This window comes from Notothenia coriiceps, unplaced genomic scaffold (assembly GCF_000735185.1).
Source record: "Notothenia coriiceps isolate Sejong01 unplaced genomic scaffold, NC01 NC01_scaffold00022154, whole genome shotgun sequence".
NCBI classification, from domain to species: Eukaryota; Metazoa; Chordata; class Actinopteri; order Perciformes; family Nototheniidae; genus Notothenia; species Notothenia coriiceps.
The window spans coordinates 108,135-134,454 of record NW_011354855.1 but is presented as its reverse complement, the minus strand read 5'-3'; the positions used below and the strand labels follow the sequence as shown (position 1 = coordinate 134,454).

Below are 26,320 nucleotides of genomic sequence, written 5' to 3'. Positions count from 1 at the left end.
GGCACACCTTTCAACATCAAGTTTCTCCCATCTGACTCAGACTGCTGGTCATCTTCATCTCCAGAGTATTTCCTTCTCCCGGGCCGGAGTAAATTATCAGAGCTTTTTGATCGAGAGGGAGGCTTGGGGTGCTGTCCAAATTTACTCAGCAGCTGACTGACCCTCCCTCCTCTTTCAACAAACACGTTGTCGTCCAAGCTTTCCTCCCTGTCGTCTTTTATAACTGTCGCCTGGCCCCATGGTCTGTCTTTGTCTTTTTCTCTCAGCCAAGACATGTCTGTTTTGATCTCTCTGCAAATGCTCTTCCTCCTTTCATCCATGCTGCATTTGACCTCTCCATCCTCTCTACCTGATCCTCTCCCTCTCCCTCCTCCTTCTGAACTCCTCTCTTCAGAGCTTGATGAAGGCTTTATAATCAGAACCTCGGAGGCTCGGATCTCTGTTATGCTCCCTCCTCCGGCTAGGATCTCCCTCAGGTCCATCTTCATGCCTCTCTGCCCCTGGTGGTCCTGCTCAGGCCTCTCTCTCTCCGCCTCCCTCCATCTACCCCTTCTCTCATCGCTGCCTATCCTGTCCTGCTCGATGATGATGATGTTGTCGGCTCGGAAGGTCCGAAAACATGATTGTGGATCTGTTTCCTTTTCCTCCCCGTCTCGTCTGGCTTTGAGGAATTCCCACTCCCTGTTGTCATCTTTAACTGACTCTTTCCATTGGTTGCTGTTCTCTCTTTCTCTTCCTTGACTCCTGTCTCTGCTCTTCTCTTTTTCCCGTCCTTCACTCACATCTCTGAATCTCTCTACTTTCATCTCTACATCTCTTCCCATTCCCCCATCTTGACTGCTTGGGCTTGATTTCTCTTTTTCCGTCTCCTTGGCTTCTGTCTCATCCACTCCGTCTACATCCTGGCCCTTCCTCCATGCACTTTGTGTGCGGAAAAATGGGTTTTCATGAACTGGAACTATAGTTTCTTCAAACACCTGACTGGCTGGTTTGATGTCTCCATCTTGCCATAACCCCGGGTCTGGACTAAAGGAAAGTTCGCTTTCCAAATTGACCGTCCCAAAGCTGTCGGTGTCACTCAGACCATCAGAAGCAGATCTGACATCCACCTGCAGCAGACAGACGTCCGTCTCCTTTTCCCTGTCACCCAAACTGTCCAACCTCGCCTTTCTCCTCTGGATGATGCCTCGCTTCCAGGCGGGCATGCTGGCATACTTTTCCTCCTCCTCTTTCTCCCTCCTTTCGCGATCCTCCTCCTCTCTCTTTTTTCTCTCCAGCAGGAGTTGTTTCCATTCTGGCAGAGAGGTGAGAGACATCACAGAAAAGGTCGGGGACAGGAGGATCGCTGTTCTTCTTTAGGGCCTCTGGGAATTGTCTGTAAATAAGGAAATGATTAATCAAATCAATTCTCTCTCACAACCATGTTAAAAAGAGGTGTACACAACAAAAATATTAAACTTTAAGGAAATGTAAAACTCTATAAGAGTATTATCAAATGGATATATGTTAAATACTCCTTAATATTATATACAAATATGCAAATCAATGTGAAATCACCTTGTGGGACAACATTCATCAGCACAACCTGCTGTCCTAGTTTACCGTTTGTTTAACTTAGTACAACTTTTAACACAAAAATTAGAATAAACTTAAAATGTGTTTGCTACATGCTACCAAAACACATTGTTGATTCTGTGTGTAAAATCAAACTCACCAAAACCCCAAAGATATCAGTGTATCCGCCTCAGATGTCATCTTGACTTGTGTGTGTCTCGGCTAATGTGCTCCCCTCCTCGACGACAAAATCTCCTTCCACTAACAGATTAATCTCTTCTGTCGAAACAGTAGCTTTTTAAAAGACGTCAAATCACCCCACGACCTGACTGTGCATCAGAGCATGTAAAAACCTCCGTCCTCGGTATAGTAGTAAATATTTCCAGCCTCGGAGCAGCAGCACTGTAATCCTATAATTACATTAAATTCTGTCAGGAGAGTTTAGTGGCACACACCATATTGTCGGACCTAAGAAAAGGCGTTTAAATAACACAGCCGTCTGCCCGGGCAACAACCCCCACCCCCACCTCGTCCCATCCTCCTGCAGGGCTAATTGGAAGAGAGGTGGAGGGGTGTGTGAACAAAAGCTGCAGGCCTGATCTACTTCCCTCAGATGGCATGTTTTTAAAGGACTATTTTATTAGTTTCAGGAATTATTATTTGCTATTTCATGTCAGGACACAACATGCAACTCTCTCTCCTGTTACGACATACTTACTCTGTAGCTATGTTAGTTTGACAATAAAGAACCTTGAACCTTGAACCTTGTTTCCGCCATCTAAGGAACGAGACTAAGGTCTTAATTTGTAAAAATGTGAATATAAACTAAATCCACCTGAAATGGTTCAAATAAAAAAAGAGGAAACAAGCCGGTAAACATCTTGATAAATGTAACATGATACACAACGAAATAGGCATTTAAGTGTAAATAGGACAACTGCAGGTATAACGTTTTCCTAGTAATGCATTTAACATATTTCATGCTTTATTTCTAATTATTTTATTTTATTTTTGCAATCAGGAGGCTAAATTTGTTTACATTATTTGTTTCTTAAATTCTTCAAATAAACAGTATTTGACTAAATATGACTCCCTGTTATTTAATGTCTGCTCCGACAATTGTTTTTTAATCAAAGATAACAGTACTTTGAAGTTTGAGAAATAATAAATGGTAAATAAAGGTATTCTGATTCTGATCTGATTAATGATGTGGGCAAAAAATACTAACTGTGTTCTCTTGGTTCATTATTGTTGCTGTGAACCCACCACAAAGAAATACATTCATTATCTCAGAAATACAATTATTTATTATTGAAGCTGCAACTTGTGAAAACAAACAGCTTTTTGTGCTTTTACCAGTGTGAAATCTTAATTTGACATCTCTATTTAATAACAATTCACTTTTAAATGAGTGTGCACGAATATAGCGTAAGTGCAGATGGCACATGGAAAGTAAAAGCCTATAAAAAATAAACTATACGACAAACAAAATAAATTCAATTGGAAAAACTAAAAAAGCAATATTTCGAGGGTTGAATTGCATTACTTTTCATATGAAATCTAAAATAAAAATTATATTATTGCAATAAAAGACTAACGTGATAACCTTAAGTAATCTTTAAATTGTAACATATAAAATTATTCTCAAAAATATTTTTAAAAAAAACTACAATGACCTGGGATTCAGATCCACTCCAAAATGAGAATCCAAAAAGTAGTTTTTACGTAACCTGTTTACAAACAAGCAAACCAAAAACAATAATCTCCTTGGCCGAGGTAACAATAATTTGTTCAAACTGTAAAACCTTTTGCATTAAAACTCTCGCTTTCTAAAACTACTTATACAGTGAAATGTTTAAAAAATACAGTGTCAAGTTGAGTGTGTCTTTTGCAATTTCCAGAAATGGCCAGATCATCTTTACCAGGCTCATTGAGAAGTCTGAACAATATTTGATTCATATAAAAAACAGCAGGCAGCTTCACAACGCAGTGGTAAGAAGACCTTTACTTCACTTCTCCTTGGGGTCGCTGGTGTTGGTGCTGCCGTGGTGCGGCTCAGCAAAGACCTGCAGCTTGCTGTTAAGCTGGACGCAGAGGTAGGCTAAATCCTGTTTGTCCAGAGAGTGTGCCAGGGCCAGGTAGGACGACAGAGTCCCCGCCAGCAGGAGCCTATCCAGGGACAAAGCCGGCAGGAGCCACAGCACGACGCCCAGCTCCAGGCACACCGGGTGGCGGAGGTGAGACAGGAGGCGCTGGGCACCTGGAGACTTGTGAGACAGGGGGTCTCCTAAACCGAGACACTCGTAATATACCTGAGAGAGATGAGGTAAAAAATAAGGCCAAGCAGCAGCACAGATATTTTTTAGAGGATGTCATCACTGTCACAGATTCCACACTTCCTGTATGCTACACCCAGTTTGTTCCTATTATAATATCACAAAGATATGAATTATTGGCAGTAAAACAGTTCCTCTTGATGTTTTATCTGACCCTGCTCAGGTTTGTTCGGTATGAAATATTTGGGGTTAAAAGTTCAATTCTGTTAGCTGCCTTTAGACACAAATGGGTAATAATCTAAACTAATCCCAATTTGAGATGTCGCCAGAGTAATGTTTTTTAATGCACATTTCTTTTAAATAAACTTGAGGAAGATGAAATTAAACATTAATAAAAATAAAAGCAGTAACAAATTCAATAAATATTGATATAGGACAGATTGAAAACTATATAAAAATGTGGAAAATACTATAAAACATAATACATTGGAATTAAAGTGATACAACTATTTTCTGTAATATAAAGGCAAAGTATCCCAAAAATAATGACTTAATAAGAAATACTAATAAGTTACCTGCTTGAGGCCTAACAGTTCAGGGTAATCAAAGATCATGAGGATGCTGCAGATGATGGCCCAGCAGAGGAAGTGCAGGCTGAAGCAGAGCAGAGGGAACCAGACGCTCCAGGGTGCATGACGCACTGACCACAGACAGGGGGCGTCAGTCACAGGCTGCCAGTAACGCATCAAAATCTAACACAGGAGGAGAGTTGTGTAGGGAAACGTGTAAAACAAAGCCAAAGACACGCTCAACTTAAACTGGTGTTTAAAAATGCTATTTTCCAAAATGCAGTAAAATGTCCAGGGAATATATTTTAAATGTGTTGCAATACCTGGAGTGCCACTACAGTGCTGAAACAGTATGCTGTCCTGTTCAGGGCCCCCAGTCCTGACTGGAGAGCCATTTTGACCGGAGCCCAGGCGAGCACACTGTGCTGTGTGATGAAGAGAGCCAGCAGCCCCAGATCCACAGCGAGAGACCCGAGGACAGAGCTGTTCCGCAGGGCCACCGACCACGGTATGGAGTCTTAGGTACGGGCAAATGACGTAAAGAGAAAAGTCATTTTACATTCTAAACACCAGTTCTAAATGGGGTATGAATATTGTTGTGAATTAATCAAAGGAAGCTACACGTTTGGTTTTCAACTTCACCACGCAGAACTTGGTGATATTGTTTTATGAAACAGGATTTTACATTGCCAATTTCTGTCTTACACAAAATCGTTAACATAGAAAAAAAAGAAAACACTATACGTGCAATGCTGCCAACGAAAAGTTGTACGCCCAACGTGGGGCTCGAACCCACGACCCTGAGATTAAGAGTCTCATGCTCTACCGACTGAGCTAGCCGGGCACTGACCCCCGGTGGCGCATTGTTACAACTTCAACTCCATCTCAGTCCTACTCTCATTGCTGATAAAGACACTTGCACTGGTGGTAGAATCACGTAAAAATAACTTACCCAACAGTTGTGTTTTGCTAAATATCAAATACATATTTCATGTTATAAAATACTATCTATGATACAGTGTAGCAGCACTGACAGCCATCTCATGTTAGACTTCATTAATGACCTCCTCCTCTAAAGTTAGCTAACTTCGCCCGGTAGCGCCAGCTGCAGCGGTCTAAGTAGCTTACCTTGACACAGTGTCGTGTCCCCAGTGATGTTGTGGTAAATGGCTCGGAATGATATAAACCGAATAAAGTCTGCACCGGAAATGAAAACAAATGCAAAGTTTAGCAGAGAAACAGCGACGAGAGCCCACCTACGCACCGTGCCCGACGCCATTTCAATCAGCGTTGATATTCATTTACCAACTTCCAGAATGGTTTCTTCCGGGAGGACAGTTTGTGGAAGTACTGAGTATTACCACATGATGTCGCTGCTGGACCAGTCTTTTTCGGTTTGATTTCCCTTTTAGGTCTTCCTACAAGAGCAAACATTATATTGCATATTGATGATAGTGTTACTCATTTGTTTAGTTAAGTTGACATAATGGACAGAAGTTAACACACGTTTTTTTTTAAAAAGGCAATTTTTCATGGTTAGCTCCAGTCTAGGGTGTCTTACTAAAATACAGTCAAACATTACTTACAGGTATCTGCTGTTTTCATACTGACTACAACTCTAACAAGAAACAAAGAGCACAAAACAAAACTCAAGACTTTTGCTCAAAATTGGAGTGACTTTATTGCATACAGGAAATTGTTCAAAATGCTACACATTCATTAGCTTAAATGTTATATTCTTAGTTTTACAAAACAAATATGTCAGAAAAACACAGACAGGTGTATGTCAACCTGCACCAGTCTTCAAATGAGGTTAACTTCACCCCTGTAGCACTCCGGGTGGTAATTTCTGTCAAATGATACCACTCGAATAGACCCCTGAGACCCCTGAAACAATACAAAAAGAAGGATAATTTGTTGAAGTGTCATGGTGATATCAGTTGAATGTTTTGCCTTTAACACCTGTAGTGTCTCCTCTTATTTTAACAATGCATTCAGCTCACCTCGGTTGGCAGTATCGGCTCTCTGCATGCAGCACACAGAGGAGCTTTGACCCTGAAACCATAAAGAAGTCTCAGTAAAAGGTCACAGAAACTCAGAAGTGAAGACACTGGGTGTGACTCATCTGTTGTCTGTCTGGCATGGTTTGGTTTCCTCTTTTGTCTGGAGTGTGAATATAAGGGCTTGGCCCATTGTTCTGTGTAAGAAACTCACTTGTGGTAGTCGCTGACACAGTACACTCTGCTCTCTGCGTCCACAGTGAACTGCTGCCCCTCCAGGCTCTGTCTGCAGACCACACAGCAAAAGCAGGACGGGTGGTAGGACTTCCCACGAGCCTGCAAGACCTGACAATGCAAAACAAGCTTTTAACAACGTGAGAACTGGTGGAAAGTTGTAAAGTGCCTTTTCTCAAATACCGTAGGCCTACTTATGTACAATTATAAAGTTATTGTACTTGCACTTTTAACTACAATACATTTATTGTATAACTTATATTGCTTTTCATATTCAGAATATTATTGAAAAAATATTTTTAACATATACAACTGGAAAGAGATACGACTGTATTCATCCCAAACACTATATAGAATGACAACACATATTAATGCATCAAATATTCTAATTCAGTTACAATAAATTGAAACTCTAAAATAGTTTTCGTGTTAATATGTTTGTACTTTTACTTTAGTAATATTCTGAAAGCTGGAATTTATGTTACACTGTGGTATTGACACTTTCATTTAAGAGATCTGATAACTTGTTCCACCACCGATGAGATAATGCACCGCATATAGTATAGAAACCAGTAAAGTAATACATACTCACCATGTCCATTAATAAAAACCCACAGCTGTTACACACTTCTGAGGATGGATGAACCCCTGGGTACTACATTAGATAACAAAATTTTATATGGTTAATTGCCAATATTTCTCTAAATAATCTAGGTCGATCACGTTTGTGTAATATTTTACTCTGTATAAAAGGTAAGCTCTAAATAAAGGATATTCTTACCATAAAATCTTTCACACAGTAAATTCTTCCTGACACTGTATAAAACGGCTTTCCTGTGAGCTTTTCACCTGAACATGAAACAAAGGACAAAACACATGGTGACCTATTTGCATAATGCAACATTTGATGACATACAAAAATATTAAAAAGTCATTTTTTTATAAAAAACAACAACACTTAAATTCACGTTCACAAGCGGGTTTAAGTCATTTAAAATACAAAACATCACCCTCACATCAAGATGACTCACTGCAAACGCAGCAGGTGAAACAAGTGTCGTGGAATAAATGTCCCATCGCACGACAGGCTCTCCCTTCACCGTACACCGCTTTCCCGCAGCCTGTACAGCTTCCTGAACACACAACAAAGAAGAGAAACACAAACAAACTGGTTACGGGGAACCCTACAGAAGAGTATAGGTGCCAAGCAATCCAAGAATTAACAAATGTGTAGAATAAAGTCAAAACGTTGACATTTTGAGAACCAAAAATAAATATATCAAGAACATTTCCAGAATGTTAATTTCTTACCAAAGTAAAGACTGGGACTAAAACTTGGGTCCATCCTCTAGAGTATTTCTCCAGTTGTCTCTGCCTGCTGGAGGCTACGTTACAACTGTCTGGGGTCTAATTTTATGTGCTGGGCAGACAGCTGTAAGTGGAGCTGCTATCTGGGATCATGGGTGTTGCATTCGGTGCTTTTGCTCTGAAACTTCCTCAGACCCTCTGACTTCTCCATGGTGGCAGAGTGGGTGGCAACACGCAAGACCAACTAGTACCTTTTTGCACAATTTAGAGATACATAATCCTTATTTATAAATTCTGTCATTGGATAATATTTATTGATATTGTGTGTATCACTTTCTGGTATATTTTATCATTTTATATTCTGCTGGCTAGTTTCTCCCCTAGGGTTCAGTTTAATGTATATCCATAATATTACATCATAATCTATTAGATAATGTTTTGTGTTATGAATCTGACCGTTCAAATTAATTATCAGATGAATGTTCTGAAGTAATAGAATGGAGAAGCAAATACCTACTGTCAGTAGAAGTACCTAAACATTCTACAGAACTTGAAAAATCTAGTTTAGTTATTTTCCACCACACACCCAAGGTGTATTCAGATCCCTTGAGTAAGTTAAATGATTGTCAAAGTACTGCAATTCAAATATTGCATATCTCCTATTTTCAGTATCAAAAGGCCCTTTTTATTTGAGTGTTACAATAAATATTATTATTGCATTAATTGACAAGCAGCTTTCTCTGTTGAAACTGATAGAGATGGAGTTTGGTTTAATGACTTGATGCACAGATAGTTTTGTGCACTGGTTTTCAATCCTCTAGGAGGTCAGAGGTCAAGCAAGGCAAATGTAATTGTGTGGATAGTAAAACATAATGTTAACTAGGAATACAGGTTTAGATTACATAAAACAGCATACATGCAACTCTAGACCAAAGTAATTCCACGTGTGGGCCATCTGACATATAGGTTTCCACATCATTATTTTTACAGTGTGCCAATGGGTGTGGGCATACTACCCCGAGCGATGAGTCTCTATGTATTACTGTAAACTCAACAATCTGTATATCCATGATGAACATTTTGAACAGGAGCCCTGAAACCTCTAAAGCCTTTAGTCTATAAACCTTCAGACATTAAAACATGATGCTGCTCATATATCTTGTGTTACTGCCCTCATGTGGACTGTTCAGGCATTTTATATCCTATGACCTAGAACCAGGCCCGCCCAAATAACAGTTAAAAACAAATGCTGTTATTTGAGCCAAGATATCAGAACCAATTATAGCTATAATTTAGTTGCCTGAATTTAGTTTGAATTTAATGACTCTAAACATTACTTTTCTCATCGTTTTTCCTCACATTGTCTTGGAATTTATCTGTATATCATCAACAATAAACAAGTATTCATAACACTATTTGACACATTGTGCAACCTATTATTTCCGTACACTGCATCAATAGCACATTGCCAATGATCTTATCTGATACACTTTAGCCATGAAACTCCCGACAGCACATGTTTGGCTCTCCTGGGTCTGCTACAGTAACAGTGGAGGGGAAGTGTGTGACAGCTGCTGATTCCTCACTGAAGTCTCTTGTTCAGACCCACTGAAGCTGTTCACCACACCGCCCACTCTGCACTCTGTCAGACTGGTTTAACAAAAAGATTGGAGTCGTTTTTGTTTGAGTGTAAACCTGTGTGATTGGGGAGACCAACATGTCCTTACACAAAACACAAAGAGTGAGCGCTTTCTTTCTTTCCTTTTTACCATTTTTACTCCTTCCTAGGCTATGTTGAGTGATTTAAGTTAGGGGTTTAAAGGGGAACGAATGATAATGTTGAAAAAATGGCTTAGAAAACTGCACCACAAATGTGTGTTTCCAAGACGTGGTCTTGCCCTCAGGTAGCTATGTTTGTTTCTGTGCAGGAATGTCTGCGTCATGATAAGGCATGTGGAGGCAGGAGGACATGGGAGTATATTCACAGCATAGACATAGTATCTTGACACCAAGCATACACACTAAATTACGTTTTCATTATCATTTCACTATGGGAAAGAAATGCAACTGACTAAACAAAACCTGACATTTAAATGTAAACACATTACTCATTCAAACTGTCACCACACGTATGACATCATTCTAATTAAGTCCTGTTGTCTATTCATATAATACTATCAGATTAGAGGTATTAGAGGTAGTACTATTGATTTTGGGTAATTCAAACATCCTCTATTTTGAGCTCTAGTTTCCACACCCCTGCTCTGCCTTCACATTTTGGGGAAACACCGCACCATGCCAACTATCCCTGGCATGTTTGGCTCTTTATAAATAGGGCATCCATTGTGCTACACAGTGAAGGGAGTCATATTAGGACCCAGAAGTCTTAACCGTGTTTTGCAGCTCTGCAGTGTCTCGGCTCAAGGGTACAACGCCAGTGCCAGATCCTCCTCACCCATCAAGTTTGGGCAGGTAACCATAACGTGCCTGAGGTCCACGCCCTCCTGCGCACAGGTAATGCAGAGCAGGAAGTGGCTGTCAACGCCGTCGTTGTTGCTGCTACATGGATGATACTGCAACCGTGTATTTAGGAGAGAAACAGCACCTTATATATTATCTTTTTTTTTTTACTTTTCTATCTTTTTAAACAACCGGAAAATCCCATTTTCAGTGAACATGTGGCTTTGTGTGACCTACGCGCTCCTGGGACTTTTGTTTTTGACGGTCTTCGACTCATCAGGTGGGATAATAAACTGTCTTAGCAAGAAACATATGCTCTTATGCTGTTTTGTGAAGCTTTATTTGTCAATGCTCTCACTTTTCCTTTTTAAAGAAACGGCTAAAACATTGTGTCTTAATTTCAAGTTTGTGCGAATTGGGTCAAACATACAAATGAGTTGAGTGCATGCTGTCTATTGTGGGGAAACGCACTCAGGCGAAACCTCAAGCAAAGAAGGAGTCATGGAAAGCACTCTGGCTAAAGCCAGCAGTTTTAAAAGCTCAATACATTAAAAGATAATAGCAGACATTACGTTAGCTTTATGTATCATTTACTGGCTTGACAGTGGAGATGAGAGGCTACAGCACAAACACAGTCTGTGTGTGACTTCTGGACCTCCATTTTCAAAAGGTTTATGAGGCATTTATGGAACTTCCTGGGGGCATGAAATCATCATGGCTTCATCAATGATTGACCTGCAATCTGCTGCTGAGCTATCAATCTGGCAGGCGTTTTATCATTGTTTTTGCTAGATTTAAACTCAGTGCTTTCCCCTCGCTAATTCGTAGGCTATTTTGGGGAAAATGTCATAAGCACAATGGAGGATTTGTTCTATTTTATAGTTGTTGTGCAAATGATCAGATGAACTTCCTTTCTCCCTCTAAATATGACTATTTGAACCCTGTGACTCCCTTGACCCAACCAATGTGTACTGTCACAAGAAACAGTACTGCACTGTTGCTCTGTGGTGCTTTCAAGTCCTTGCCAGTTCAAATGGTAAATTATTTGCTTCTCTTTATATGTGAGCTAACTGCACTATGCTTTAAAAACAGTTAGTGTTTTCCAGTGAAACTACAGCTGCTATATAGCTTTACAGCTGCTGGTGTATCACATTTAGATGGAACTAACGTTGTCATCTAAGTCTGTAAAAGGCAATTTTCCTGAAGGGAGAAGTTTGCATTTCCCACCTTTTTTTTAGAGTCAAATATTACAAAACAGCAGTAACTGTTTAAAACTGGTCCAACTCGAGTTCCTCTCTTTTCCCAGCACTTTGGTGACTCACATTAATGTGAAGTTAATACATTTGATTTGGTCTGGCACTACACACCATGGGGATAGGTGTGCCTGATACCACTCTGTTTGCTCAAGTGTTTGTGTATGCAAGTTTTGACCTTTTATAGCCTGAATACTGCTGAGGGGTTGCATTTATATTAAATAGCTTTCAGGGGAGCTGCTCAAACTAATCAACACTCATACTCAAGAACCTTAAACCAAAGAATGTTTTATATTTATGTCTTTACAAACTTGCTAAACAGTTATAACTACATTTCATGATAATCCCTCCAATGGTTGTTGAGATATATCAGTCTGGACCAAAGCAGTCAACGAAGGGGCAGATATTTCCATACTAAGAGCTAGCTAGCTTAGCCAAGAATTACCTTAATGACTTAATGATAAAAAAATTTTGCCAAAATAGTTGCAGATTAATTCTGTTGGTCCACTAATCAATTTATCAACTTAATGTTTCCATGTTATCCATGTTTTATATGACATGGAACAATGATGCTTATGTTTGTGCAACATCCAAAGACTCAAGTCCAAATGAGGTTATCTTCCTTAGCACACTATCCAATATCTGAAGTCCTTTTGAAACCTAATCCAATCATAGATCACATCTTTAGATTACGATGACAGTAACTAACATTTTCATGGAATTTGCATAACCCTCTGTGCTCTGTTCCCTCAGAATGCTTACAGACAGTGGTCCGACCTGACAAAGGCTCGACAGTGACGGTGTCCACTGAGCTGTCGCTGGATCAATGTGCTGTGTGTACAGTCAGTGGGGTGAACGACACACTGACGTCCTGCCACTCCTCTCTGGCTCTGGTACCTGAGGAGGAGGTCAAACTGCTGCTCAACTGCTCCCAGCCCCTCGAACAGGGTTACACTGTGACGATCGCCAGTATCATTGGTGAGTTTTCTAGAGTTGCTCTTGTTCAGGGACTTAAAGGACAAAGTATAGTTTTACTCTGAAAACTCATTTTTTAAGGCATGGATAGATTTTGAAATGAGAAACCCCTGATGAAGAGTTGTGTAGTTGTGGCTGTTATCAGGTGGGATAATTTCACTTTTCAAGGGTCAACCTTCTCAACAGCTTGAGTTAAAGGACTTGAAAACCAGCATTAGCTTCCTCCAACCCTAACATCATGGTGATAAATCGTACATTCTTGGGATAATACAATTCCTATGACATAAATATGTTTAATACACATCAATATATAATTGATACACATGAACTACATGAACTACACATTCCCCAGAGATGACATTTCTAAAGCTAGAAAGGCAATTTATTTTAGAAGCAGTTTTACATCCGAACAATCAATAAATGAAATGCTCCGACAACAAACGAAAAAGAGTGAAAAATAAATAAACTGGGATTTTTTTGTTTGGATACTTTCAAAGTCTAGTTTACTCTGCTGGATTCTCAAATGTTGCCTTTCCCAATTTTAAACCAATCTGTCCCTCCTTTTCCTGCCTTTATTTATATTCCAGAGTGCACCAAGGACGCCTGCTCCCCTACAACAGTACAACCTCAACCCTCCATCCTCACAGAGTTCAGCAGGACCTTCACCTGGGAGTTAAAGGCTCCTGAGAAGACAGTTGTGAGTCTGGACATCCTTGGAGACGGGCTGATGAAGACGGCACAGCCATGCTCTAATGGATTTCAGTTTTCGGTGACAACATCCAAAACAAACACCAACGGCCGGACTGAGTATTGTCAAGGAGGTTCTGTGACTCGTTTGGACCTGCTCAATGCAGCTGTTTTGTCTCTGCAAGTTAAACCACAGGCTAAGGTCGACTCTGTGGGGTTCCAGGCCTCCGCTGGACCGCTAAGTAAGAACAAATGTCTTAATACAAAGTCTGTAGTAACATTTATTTAGAGCTGTATATCTCAAGTTCCTTTACTTATGGCTGAACATCTAATTCCGTTAAGTGTTAGTAAAGCTGTTATTTATTATTTTGAAATCGTATAGTATTATTGATTGAAATGCTATTGAAACACAATATACACATTACACAGATAACAAATAGCATGCTGCTAAATGTTAGTTAGCATAACTGGATATTTCCCTCTCATTCTGAATTGCGTGAACATTTTCTATAACTTTAAAACATATTTCTCAATCTATTCAGGTTTAAATAAAGTAAAGTCATACATTTACAAATTATTTACAGTGAATTTTAATTCCAGGTTTAATCATTTTTCCTTTGAAATCTAATGCTACATCAATTTTTGTTCCATTGATCATACACTACAGATATGGCAACACATTGACTAGAATATAGAAGAGTTAAAGAAGGGTTTGACATGTTTGGATACAGCCTGCTACATTTATTTGCTTTAGAGGAGAAGATTAATACTACTCTCTATTTAGCGCTACTGGCCACTGCCATCAGGTTAATTTAGCTTAGCTCTAAAGACGTAACCAAGGGGAAGCAATTTATGTCTTGTTTGTTTAATCTGCACAAAACAAATAAATAGGATTAAACAATTGAGATGCTGAGTGGGTTGTAGAGAAGTGTTGGTAGGCTCTTGTAATTACCTCTGGACCAATCAATGCTAACGTTTTGCCCCTGTGTTCTAGACTTCGTGCTAAGATAATTAATCTGCTAAAGACTTTTTGTAAAACAGTGGTTTCAATCGCCTCATCTTACTTTGGCCTATTTCCCTTAATGTTTAACTTTCCATTAGGTTTTAATATGTGCAACTTCAACTTACTTTGTTTAAAATGTGCGAGTTGCTACAAAGATTTGAGGAAGGAAAACACTCAAATTTGTGATGGATTTACAAATTGCTATTGTTACTGGTCTCTAACCTTGTGTAACCTGTTCTTTGTATCACTCTTCTTTTTACCACTGTAGAGGGCCGAACAATGGTTATAACTGTGGACTCAAGCACGACAGTGGTGCTCAGCCGGGACGAGGAACCAGAATGTGAAGTGTGCTCTGTCGGAGGCGCCACTCCTGACTGTAGCCCCTCAGAGAAGACCCTGACAAACGTGGAAAAACTCTCGCTGGAGTTCGGCTGCCTGAAACCTCAGGATGTCTACAGCGTGAAGACGAAGAAGCTAATAGGTGAGAACGGTTGAGGTTACGACGTGCCAACATTTACTCTAATAATTTTAGGATTTGTGTTATTACACTTTGAAATGAGGTTGAAACTTCAAAATACAGAAACTAAGAAAGATATGTAAAGATGAATAAAATATTAAGTTATTTATGTCACAATCACTGACTATTTATTTAATCAATTATTCAATTATTTATTTTTGTATTTATTTAACAGGGACAGTGCACATATATTAACATTTCTGTAGATGTGCCAGAGAGATAATATTTTTCAACTGTAGTCCCTGGACAGATTTTATATATATTTCAGCATTTAAAAAAGTATTATTCATTGTTTTTCATCATTTACATGTACCGTATATTTGGTGTATATATAAGCTTGTTTCTTTAACATGCAGGCTAGACTCTCTGCTCTGTATCCAATACATATAGAAATACCTGTTTAACTATATTACATTTCAAATGTATTACTTATATTCCTCAGAGTGCACCCAGAGCTCCTGCACTCCTGCTGCAGGAGAAGTTGAACCTGACCCCTTCAAGGATTTCAAAAGATCCCTCACATGGGACATTACTGTACCAGAAAGGACTGTTTTATCTCTGGACTTCCCTGGTGGATTGAAGGAGATATCTGCAGCCGAAACTTGCGAAGATAGCCAACAATACTCAGTGAGCACGACTAAGAGTGACGGAAATACCCAAACCAAGAGATACTGTAAGAGCGGGACGGTCGCTAGTCTGGATCTGCTTGGAGCTACAACTGTGACTGTGGAAGTTCCCAAAGACGGTGAACTGGGCCCATTCAATGTCAAAGCAGCACCAAGAGGCAAGTATTCCCTCAGTCTGTAGCATGATAAAGAACAATATGTTGTTAACAGAAATTAAATACAAATATCATAAAATATTCATATAAACAGATGCTATTTCTTTTTAAATAACACAAATATGTTTGTGTGGGCACAGTTTGGTAACTAAAGCTTTAATGTATTGCATATCCTAGTTTTTGTTTTGGGGTTTTATTTAATAGGGAAGCTTCTCTTAGATACCAGGGGAAAAAAGAAATGTGAACAGGGTATTGTAATTCATTTTTGTTGGTGGAAATACAGGCAGAGAACAATTGTACTGTATCTAACATGTTTCCCAATACTGTTTAAAAAATACGGAAGACAAAATGGAGGAAAGGGAAAACAGTTAAATATACAATGTACACTCCTTCACAATAACAATTAAAGCACAAAAATACAAACAACAACCACCCTGTATAAGGCTTAGTTTATTTCACTTGGTACTAAACCATAAAGACAAATCAGTTTGATGCTAGTTTGTAAAATAATTGAGGATCTAATCTCTAGTATAGTAAGGAGAACATTTACAAGACAATTCATCCTAAAGGGGAACAGGAATGTGTGAACCACATTTCATGGGACATTTTATGTGATCTTGGTATTAATTCTGTTTTTCTTTAGGTAGCAGAATGATGTCCGTTGTGCCCGATCCCAACACCATCATCATCATCAGCAGGGTGACCACAGAGCCGGACTGCAGTGTGTGTACGAACAAGGGGCCCAAACAGACATGCGATCCAAGATTCCTTACACTCAGAGATCCTGGCAACACCACAGTAGAGTTCACCTGCCCTCAACCTCAGGATTTCTTCACTGTGGAGATCAACAGAGAAATTGGTATGAATGTAGAAATGTTTTAATACTTTTCAAAGTATATTTCCGAGCAACGGGGAAGCAAAAAATAAGGGTAATCAAGCAAACATGTAGGTCAAAGTATAGCGAGCCATTTTGCTATCACGTTCACTTTCAATGTAGAAAACTGCAACCTTAATTCCTGTTAGGTCTCTTCACATTTCACTTAATCAACATCCAACTTAAGTCAGTTTGATTCACTTTCTTTGATTATTTAAATGTTGTTTGTCTTTATGGAAGTTCGACAATAAAAATTCATTCAGTTTTGAACTGTGTTTTGCTCTTTTCGAGACACTTTCACATGGCATAGTATATTATTGTAGATTATATGTTTTAATAATCTCCTTCACTCAATGTTAACAATGTTACTTGTTTGCATGTATTAAGAACACAGTTATCTGGTCGGGACAATATTTACTCCCTTATATTCTCTTTCCTACGAATCCAGACTGCACAGAGGCCGCTTGTTCTGGAAACATCGTTCAGGCCGAATCCTCTCTGTTCCCCGACTTCAACCGGACCTTTACCTGGGATCTGAAAGTTGTCGCCACTAAAGCCTTCCAACTGGACTTCCCCGAACCGGGAATGCGACAGATTCCCAACGAGGAGACCTGCCCAGATGAGCACACATACTCTCTCGTCACATATCTGCGCAAGGGGCCAGCAACCATTGGTACCTTCTGCAAAGGAGGAACTGTGACGACCGTCCTGGCTCGCTATAAGGGCCGCATGTCTCTGCAGGTGCCTGGAGACAGGAAGCTGGATCCCATTGACTTCAAACTCAATGTTGGACCTGAGACCAGCAGTAAGTGAAGATTTTTTGGTTGGATGATACTTCTGTACCCTGCCAAATGTTTGGTCCATCCCACCCCACATGGAAGACATCACTTCATATCAATCATCATCCATCATGTTACAAGACATCCAGTCTTCATTCTTTTTTACACAAGCAGCAAGTTAGCACCAAAAAACACAAAACTTAAATCTAGTTTTAAGTAATGTAGACTTCTACAAATGTTACCAACATCTCTTTTGAATTTTATCACAGAAAATAAGAAACTGAAAAATAAATGTTTTTATGTTTTGTGTCCTTATTGGGACTTCAGACGCAGCACACAATGAGCACAGTCAGGAGAACTCAGAGCAATTATAATAATATTAATAAGAAGAATATAAATAATATCTTATTTTATAAATCCTTATCAAAACAAAGCCATACGTGCTTACATGAAGAAAAGAAAATGAAGAAAAGGTACAGCAATAGTAAAATAAGAACTGAAAAACATACAACTTAAAAAAGAAAAATTTGAAAACATAAATAAAAACTAGAGTCTGGTGAAATCAGGGTAGGGAGTGGACTAAGAAGTATGTTTCAAGGTTAGCTTTAAAAGAATCCACTGATGCAGCCTGCCTTTTATCCTTGGAGTAACTTACTTACAGTACCTACGTTAACAGCAGAGCTTGACATAATTAATGTCAATTAAAAAGAAAGTAAACAGTTTTTATTGACAAAAACTTTATTATAATGAAACATTTTTATTTGACAAAGATAGAAGTCTAAAATACCAAGCTTTTTTTCAGTCAAATGACAAGCATGACAAGAAAGAAATTGACTAAATATAATAAAAACTTACAAGGGCATTTCACACAGGACTTAGACTAAATAAAGAAATAGCTGACATAATAAACAGTAAAGCCTTTTTTTTTTTAACACTTCTCTCCTTTTTTCTCTCCAGTGGTGGCCATAGTGAAGGTCAACCTACCGCGAGGTGCGTCAGAGACAAACTTCATCTCTGCTAACTATCCGGGGGACTTCCCTGATGAACAGCAGATGCAGTGGGACTTCACGGTGCCCGGCATGCACAACTACACCATGCATATCACTGATCACACAGCTCCAGAGTGCCTAAAAAATGAAGTGGAGGTGGTGTATAAGAAAGAGGGCAAGAAGGGGACCAAAGTGAGTCTGACGGATCCTCAGCCGCAACACCAGCAGGGCAACTTCAACATGGTGCTGAAGAACTGTGAAACCAACCAGACGCTGGAGGGACTCAGCCTGAACTACAGGGTGTCTGTGATGAGGAGTGGACATCCAGGTAGAGTGTTTAAATTTCCGACCCTCTCAGAGTTATTTGACTCAGAGAAACGTGATGAGAAGTGTGCTTGTGTCTTACAAAAAATGCAAGGAAAGGATATTATATGTATATAATAGATATACTGTAATGTTCCGGCAACTTTTATTGGTAAATGCAGTGGCTGCTTGAGAAACAGGTAAATGCAGCAGACAGAATATCTGTTTCATGCAGATGGTTAGAATGAATGAATATGAATGTATGTCAAAATACATGTACTTTTAAGTGATAAAACAAACTAATATAATCTTCTCAAATAATATAACACAATGCATACTTTTATATTATATGTAGCCTACTTTTACTTTTAACACTTAAGGTACATGTTTCTGATACTACTTTTGTACTTTTTACTTCATTAAGTTTTTTAACGCGTGTTTTTTATAATATGGTATTTCTACTTTAACTTTAGTCATGTTTGAGTACTTCTTTCTCTTATGAATTGCATTTAAATACATCTAATATGTGCAGAAAATGGACAAAAATAAATCCCACCAAGTGTTGTTTTAACATGATTTTGTATACAGTTTTCCCAATAAAAGACTTCCTTTAAATATTGTCTTTCTTACAGTTCTGTGTGCAGTGGATCTTACCAAACACACAGGAGTGTCCCTGCAGATCGAGAAAGTGGGTTCTGATCCCTACTGTGAGATGAGCGTTAACTCCAAGGTAGAAAAGAAGATAACCATGGCTGCAGGCACTAAAGCCAGCCTCTCCTTCCTCGACTGTCCCACTGAAGATGTACGCCTGAGTGCCAGTACAGTTATTGGTAAGATAATTTTATTTTACATGTTTATGCTTTTTTTTGTAACTGTAGAAACCTTTTTTAAGTCATGTCTATCACAGTTTCCTTGTTAAAGAAATATTAAAGGTATAACGTTCATAATGGCATCTCTAAACACTCATGTTTGTATGAATATGAGCTAGAGCTTTAAGAACATTAGCTTAGCATGAAAACTGGAGACAGGCAGAAAAGTAATATCATTTTGTTTTTCTGTTTCAATAACAGAGTGCCAAAATGTGACTTCCTGCCCTACGACCCTCCTCACTGTACCCAAACTGGACTCCTGTCTACCGATGCCCCTCCACAGCTTCACCTGGCACCTGTCCGCCCCTCAGGACAGGACCGTGGAGCTGGAGTCGCCCACAGGAAGTCTCAGACAGTCGCTGCCCGGCCAGGAGTGTAATAAGTCTGTCTCCCTGCACGTGGCAGAGGGCGATGGGTTTCCTGTTGGAGATTTCTGTGCTCAAGGAATGATCCAGAAAGTCCAGGTGCAAGGCAAGGTTTCTGTCACAGCCACGGGCCGGGACTTCAGCAAGACCGGGGGGCAGTTTCTCAATGTCAGCTACAGTCAGGATATCCCAGGTACATAATGAACACACTCTTTATATTTATTTATATATGGATTCATCTGCAGGTTGTTTTTCAGCCAATGGGTTAATGAGTCTTTTTTCTTCATATGTATCTTTCTTTACAACTACTGCACCTTTTTGATTGAATGTCTTATTGGACCAACAATCCAAAACCAGAGATATGTCATTTAATATCATATATATTAAAGGCCACAAATTGTTTTTAAAAAAAAGCCTGAATCTGAGAATTGTGGGCATTTTAGCTACAGCTCTATAATGTTGTCCTTTTATTTATGGCTGGATTTGAAGTAAGAATGTTCTGACAGGTTCTAACATGTTAATCAAGTTGAGTGGATTTTTATTTACCAAAATAATCAATTAAAAAAAATGAAAATAATTAGTTGCAGCCCTCTTAAAAGCTTTCTATCTGCACTCTTCTGACATTTGTAATGTTGCTATATGTTGTGATTTTCCAGTGTAATTAATAGAGCACATTAATTTTACTTCAAAGTTCCACACAGGGGCGCTATTGTTCCACAGATCCTGGTGAATACAGTCCTGACACTCAGCAATAATGTCATCTGTTTTTGTTTTTTTAGAGAGCATCATTTACAGAGTCAGTCCAAAGGAGTTGTCTCCCACCCTGCTGGCCACCCCCAACTGGCCTCAGGGTATGAAGCCTATGTCCACCGTGGCCTGGATCGTCGCGGTACCGAGTGGGTACGAGGCACACGTGCTCTTTGTCAACATCAGCCAGCCCGAATGCAAAGACAGGCACACCTCCATCAAGGTGAGGATGCTGGGGGCGGAGGAGGAGATGATGAGCCGCAGGGAGGACGAGCAGGCGGAGGACAAGCTGACCGTGCCGCAAAGTTTCTATCTCAACATGTCCAACTGTATACCTGAGAAAGGGGAATTTGCTGCACTGACCAAAATCGTTCTGCAGAAGAAATCCAGTAAGAAAGCAGGACACATTCAGGCCTTTTACAAACATATTCCATTTGGCTAAAGTAAAGGATTGAATTTATTTATTGTTATTTTATTTTATTACAGATCTCTTGGCCATCCTCCTTGGGATAGCAGGAGCTCTTCTGTTGCTGCTCTTAGTGCTGGGCCTTTATTGCTTCATCACAAAGTGAGTACACCTGTAGCTGTGTTAACATTGGGGTGCTGTATTTTCCAAATTATTAAATATAAAAGTAGCAAACCTACCATTTTAATCCTACATCACAAACTGAAGAATAAAAACTTTGGAGTATTCTTGTAACTTTGGAAAGAAATACACCCCATATGGATACAGTACAGAGGAAGGTTTTGCACATATACAATTAACTATAGAACATTTCAATCACATTTGGTTTGTAGAAAAACCCAAAACTGGTTAAATCCTAGTTATAAAAGGAGTTCAATCCTAATTGGCTCTGTCAGTCAAAAATATTAACAAATACAGAAATGGAACAAAATAGAGAAATTATACATTTATTAATACCCCTCAAAAAAGCACTTTTAAACTCTAAATATTATTTATTTATGTATTTACTCATATTTTTGATTGCATTCTTAGGTGTGTAGTGATATTTTTGTCTATATTCTGTAAGATTAGTCTGTAACCACCTATGTCTTTTGACTCTTTCTCATTGTTTATGGTCTGCATTCATCTTGTCAAACAGGAAAAAGAAACAGGACAAAATGAACGTAGAGTCGTCCATCTACATGGGCAAAGGGAATATGTTCCGCCCTAGCGACAGGCACTTCACCAAAACTCGGTCTGATAACGAGTCCCACGTCTACGACTCCATAGACGATTCGAGGGTGTACGGCCACCTGCTGGGCGACGTCAGCTACGCGGACAGCATGCAGGACCACTACAACGGGGTGCAGACGGACTCCTATAAGACATTCACCGGTCCCACTGATGCACAGCTGCCTGTCATCAAAGAGCCGGACCACGAGCCTGAGATGGATCAGTTCAATTCGTTCCTGGACCCGTCCCAGTCCTTCCTCCCGCCCCGTCCACGTACTCCCATCAACCGGCAGGACAGCATCGGCTTCGAGGACCGAAGGATGGTGGACAATGAACTGTACACATTCAAGAGCACAGGGGACATAAAAAACATCCGGCTGTCTGGTGTCGACATGGATTCACAGCCCCCCATTATATTAGAGGACTCCTTGTAGTGCGTCAGGACTGTAGCTGCATGCCGGACCGCTGTTACTGAATCATCCAGAGAGTGCCGAGTATCTTTAGACTGTTCTGATGTGAACTCCGTGCCTCGATCACACTCAGGGAATCTGAGATCGATGAACTTCTGAATGTGATGAATATCTCTTCTTTGTCCGCTATTTCTAAAGCTTCAAGAGAAGCCCTCTTCTTTAAAGGAAGTTAGGCATTTTGGGAGATACCTTTTAGATTTTTTGCAGAAATGTGAACAAGGAAATCAATTCAATTTTCAAGTCTTCCCAGTAAATTTTACCTTACAAAGACACCTCTAAAGCTCTTAATGATTTATACGGATTCAACAAACAAGATATAATGTTATAATCCGTGGGCTTTAGAGGTGTTGGTAAGTGGGAGATATATAGATACAATTAAGATGTCATAGATAAAAGGGGTCAAAATTGAACTTCTCATCCAACTTTCAGTAAGTTAGTAAAAAATGTGACTATTCCTTTTAATGTTTGATTTGTTTAGTTTTATTACATCTTTGCTTATGTGGCATGGATTCAGGAGCAGGGACAGTGTCAAATGTGCAAGTACCTCTGTTCCTTGTTTTGTTAGTGTTTTTATATTGTTTACTTGACTTTTAAAGAGATTTTCTGTACCTGTAAATATAATGTAATTGTTTTTGCAATAAATTCTAGAAAAATGGTCTGAAACTGTTTACTTACAGTTTTTCTCGATTGCTAACACAATTCACAAAACCCCACACCCAAAGTGCAAAACAACTAACTGCCCTCAAAACTACATAAACACTTACCAAATGCAAACTTTAGCACCAAATATAACACACTTCCTTCATAATACTAGATGGTTTGACCACCCAACTACACACTGCTGAGCATAATCTAAAGCACGTTCATCTGTTATGGGCTATGCTCTGTACATAGAGGTTTCTACAGAGAAAGATTGCTTGAGTATACAGAAATACAGTACATGAAGAAATACAAATGAGTTGTTGAAAAAAATCATATTTTATACAAAGATAACATTGTGCAACATGCATCTCAGCACATAGTTACTATGCTTCGGATCTAAGTGTGATGCATTGTTTGCCAAAACCCAGTTTGTAACTGCTGCTTCCTGTGCCTCATTGAAAATCCTTAGCCTTCCACCTGCACCTCTTTGTTTCTCAGTCCTTCAGATAAACAACAAAGATAGGGGTTGGTCAGTGTCTGTGTTGCATCAAAGTAAGTTTACCACAGTACATTGTGCAGGATGTTTGTACAGTTATAGTATGCAACATGCTAACAATTCAATTACAGTAATGAAGTAAATACGTTTCACACAACAGATATAAGCGCTGATATATCATGAATTATGGAGAGCTAAAAGCTGTTAACTAACCTGTTTTCAAGTCTAAATGTCCGGATTAAAGAGGCAACAGTAAATCGGCTTAGATTAGGCTGAACCCTCTGTCCAGCCTCTCTCATCGTCAAACCATGGTTGATAACATTTCATTTCATTAGAGAGTAGTCTTCTTTGTCCGCGTCCTCTCCCTCCAGCTCTACGTCTCATTCTTCCTCCTCTCACTCTCACCCCACCTCTTCCTCCTCATCTCACTCTCAGCCCCAGCTCTTCCTCATCCTCTTGCTCTTGCTTCCATGTTGGCTTCCATTGTTGCTGTAAGAAAGTACTCACCTGTGGTCTTTTCATAGTGCTAACATCCTGATTGATGAGCCAACAATTATGCTATCAGGTGTTTGGTCAGGTGGAACGTGTTTCTTGTTTATTGGTCCATGTGTGAGGCATTTTGAATATCAGTGTTTTAAATCAGCTAACACATGGCTTTATGTCAGATTCCTGTGTCTTACGTGGAGAAACGTGTGCAGTGGTTTGCAAAAGTGCCATGTTGATTTGCAAATTGTGTGAAAAGCTGAAAACGTGTTTAGAGTTTTGGAGATTTGAGCCGATGTTTTGCTCTCTGAGTGTCAGTTAAAATAATTGTGCTTTATGTAGCATTTTAGTGTGTTAGCAATCGAGAAAAACTGTAAGATGCCCTGAGACACAGTGTCGTGAAGAAAAAAAAAAAGCCCCCGCCGAGGGGGGCTTTGGGGCTTAACTGGAATGAGGGATTACACCTGAGAGAAGAGATGGGTCTATGATTTTTAGAAAATCTGAAACGGTGAAATTTAAAACATTTTTTATCAAGCCCGGTATAAGAATAAAGGCAGCAGGAGGATTCCAGATATTGTATAATGCCATCCAGGTTTTTATTGTTTATAGAATAAAAGTGTTTTGGACACGGGCACAACGTAAACTCAATACCTGATACTGACGAACTGACTACTTGCCTGATTGTCAGAATGTTAAGATTGAGGCAATTGTATCGTGTGTCCTGGTAGATAGAAGTTCATAAAGCAGGAGGGTTTGAATCTTCACACAAATCTTTCTACACTTGAAATACATTTATTTGAAACCACTACTAAAAGGTTGACGCAAAATGTATAATGGGTGTCAAATACCCCATGCTTTCTGTCTTCCCTTTAGTTTGTACCTTTAAACGGACTTACTTGTATAATTTGTGCTTTGGTCAGAACTCTGTTAGTTTCCTCATGTGGATTTAGAGCTTTCTTTCTGAAAGCTATATCGGTTGTGCCTCCGTCTGTACTATAGGGCTCCTATGTCCCCTGCAGCCATAAGCAGCTCCTGTATGGCCATATAGTTTCAGTTCTACCAAATCCTCCCCTCAGACAATGCTGCTCTGCTTGGCTAACGTATTGTTCGGTCTGTGGGAACCAGCTTCCTACACTGAGAATCTGAGGAGCGAGCGAGAGAGAGCATGCTCCTTTTCCCACTTTGCACAGACATAATAGCATTCTTAGAGTGAGAGAGCAATGAAAGGCAGTGGGAGAAAGTTGCACACTCTTCACACTTCAGTGGTCCTCATTCCCCCCCCTTCCTTCCTTCTCTTCTTCTTCCTCCCCCCTACCTTTTTTCCTTCCCCTTCAGCACACACACTTTTCTTCTTAGGGGATTCTTTTGAAATGGGACAAGGGAGAGGGCGAGATCAAAGGAGACCAATTGCCACACACAGCATTCCCAGCCGTGCTCTGTACATGTACACATACACATACACGTACACGCACACACACACACACACACACACACACACACACACACACACACACACACACACACACACACACACACACACACACACACACACACACACACACACACACACACCAACACCTGCCCTTCATCTTCAGTATATTTGTGATGGTACAGATATGGCAGACCCACTATATAGTCTCCTGACTGTACTGAATGGACAGTATGATCCTGTTTATGAATACTGTACCTCAGTCTCAGAGTGGGAATCTGACAAATACAAAGACTGAAAATCGAGGTATGACACGGAATCATGACCCCCCCAAACACTTACCGCTAATCACCTATAAACAGCACTCCAACCCTCTAACCGTCGTAAAGCTAGAATTCCTTATGTGGGATAAAATAAATCATCAAATAGAATAAATGCTGTCAATTTTCTTCATGTGTAAAATGAAATTTAAAAACCAACCCATGAGATTGATTACAACTGTTTTTAGGGCTTTTACCACCTGACACAACCCAGGCTGGTGAAATGGATGGATCATTTGAGGGGTACTAAGATTAAAACATTATTAACAAAAAAAGAGTGCAGACCCTTGTTTAGCTGCCACAATTCTAATGTTTGATTAAACATTTACAATTAAAAATGGCTTTATGATAAAAATATTCCAACCATAAACAATTGTTGATCACATTGTTCTTTGCCCCTATTAGCCAGTAAAGATAATTGAGGAGTCAGCAGTAAATTATGTTATAAAACTATCAGAAACGTCCTCCTGTAAAACAAGAGAGTTCAGAAGTTCTTGAACCTCCTACATCACATCGTGATTAAGTGTAGAAATTGGATCGTCTGTTGCTAATAGAAAAAGGTTGGCAAACTCCTTCCAATCAGACATCAGAAAGGTTTGAGGTGAAGTATTTTCCAGATCTATTCAACCATCAAAAACCCATCTGAAGAACATGCTGGCCCCCTCAAGTCTTAACCCTTAGATGCACAAGTGACTGGACCCTACATTCACACATAAGTGGGTCAAAAAGGACCCGTATTAGAATTATACGTGTTTTTATG

The 26,320-nt window shown here is 39.6% G+C and overlaps 3 protein-coding genes and 1 non-coding gene across 5 annotated transcripts; 1 reads left to right on the top strand and 3 right to left on the bottom strand.

Annotated features, from left to right (window-relative positions):
• Positions 1-2,819: 2,819 nt before the first annotated feature.
• Positions 2,820-5,710, bottom strand: nrm (nurim). Its single transcript, XM_010780773.1, has 4 exons — positions 5,528-5,710; positions 4,723-4,916; positions 4,406-4,582; positions 2,820-3,866 (listed from the first exon to the last, which is right to left on the bottom strand). Exons 1-4 carry the CDS (start codon positions 5,676-5,678, stop codon positions 3,564-3,566), a joined length of 825 nt encoding a protein of 274 aa, XP_010779075.1. The 5' UTR covers positions 5,679-5,710; the 3' UTR covers positions 2,820-3,563.
• On the bottom strand, positions 5,171-5,243 carry trnak-cuu (transfer RNA lysine (anticodon CUU)). The gene has a single exon. It is a non-coding gene; the product is annotated as a tRNA-Lys (tRNA).
• A 345-nt stretch (positions 5,711-6,055) lies between the features above and the next one.
• On the bottom strand, positions 6,056-10,516 carry limd1b (LIM domains containing 1b). Of its 2 annotated transcripts, none has more exons than XM_010780771.1 (7): positions 10,397-10,516; positions 7,665-7,766; positions 7,415-7,482; positions 7,226-7,288; positions 6,614-6,744; positions 6,403-6,454; positions 6,056-6,286 (listed from the first exon to the last, which is right to left on the bottom strand). In XM_010780771.1, exons 1-7 carry the CDS (start codon positions 10,419-10,421, stop codon positions 6,203-6,205), a joined length of 525 nt encoding a protein of 174 aa, XP_010779073.1. In that variant the 5' UTR covers positions 10,422-10,516; the 3' UTR covers positions 6,056-6,202. The 2 variants fall into 2 exon arrangements, with proteins under 2 accessions (XP_010779073.1, XP_010779072.1); XM_010780770.1 differs by lacking the exon at positions 10,397-10,516 and adding an exon at positions 7,945-8,090 and having other exon boundaries at positions 6,069-6,286.
• An 81-nt stretch (positions 10,517-10,597) lies between these two features.
• Positions 10,598-22,846, top strand: cdcp1b (CUB domain containing protein 1b). The gene is made up of 13 exons (XM_010780772.1): positions 10,598-10,681; positions 12,408-12,632; positions 13,217-13,558; positions 14,588-14,800; positions 15,279-15,620; positions 16,261-16,476; positions 16,940-17,296; positions 18,228-18,587; positions 19,195-19,392; positions 19,633-19,989; positions 20,576-20,932; positions 21,030-21,111; positions 21,647-22,846. Exons 1-13 carry the CDS (start codon positions 10,618-10,620, stop codon positions 22,152-22,154), a joined length of 3,621 nt encoding a protein of 1,206 aa, XP_010779074.1. The 5' UTR covers positions 10,598-10,617; the 3' UTR covers positions 22,155-22,846.
• The last annotated feature ends 3,474 nt before the right edge of the window (positions 22,847-26,320 follow it).

Coding starts and splice junctions, on each gene's coding strand:
- nrm (XM_010780773.1), bottom strand. CDS start 5,678: ATGGCGTCGGGCACGGTGCGTAGGTGGGCTCTCGTCGCTGTTTCTCTG. Junction 4,917..5,527: donor GGACACGACACTGTGTCAAG/GTAAGCTACTTA, acceptor CCCGTACCTAAG/ACTCCATACCGTGGTCGGTG. Junction 3,867..4,405: donor AACTGTTAGGCCTCAAGCAG/GTAACTTATTAG, acceptor CATCTCTCTCAG/GTATATTACGAGTGTCTCGG.
- limd1b (XM_010780770.1), bottom strand. CDS start 7,978: ATGGACCCAAGTTTTAGTCCCAGTCTTTACTTTG. Junction 7,767..7,944: donor TAGTCCCAGTCTTTACTTTG/GTAAGAAATTAA, acceptor TTGTGTGTTCAG/GAAGCTGTACAGGCTGCGGG. Junction 7,483..7,664: donor TTTCACCTGCTGCGTTTGCA/GTGAGTCATCTT, acceptor TTTCATGTTCAG/GTGAAAAGCTCACAGGAAAG.
- cdcp1b (XM_010780772.1), top strand. CDS start 10,618: ATGTGGCTTTGTGTGACCTACGCGCTCCTGGGACTTTTGTTTTTGACG. Junction 14,801..15,278: donor GAAGACGAAGAAGCTAATAG/GTGAGAACGGTT, acceptor TATATTCCTCAG/AGTGCACCCAGAGCTCCTGC. Junction 19,393..19,632: donor GAGTGCCAGTACAGTTATTG/GTAAGATAATTT, acceptor TTTCAATAACAG/AGTGCCAAAATGTGACTTCC.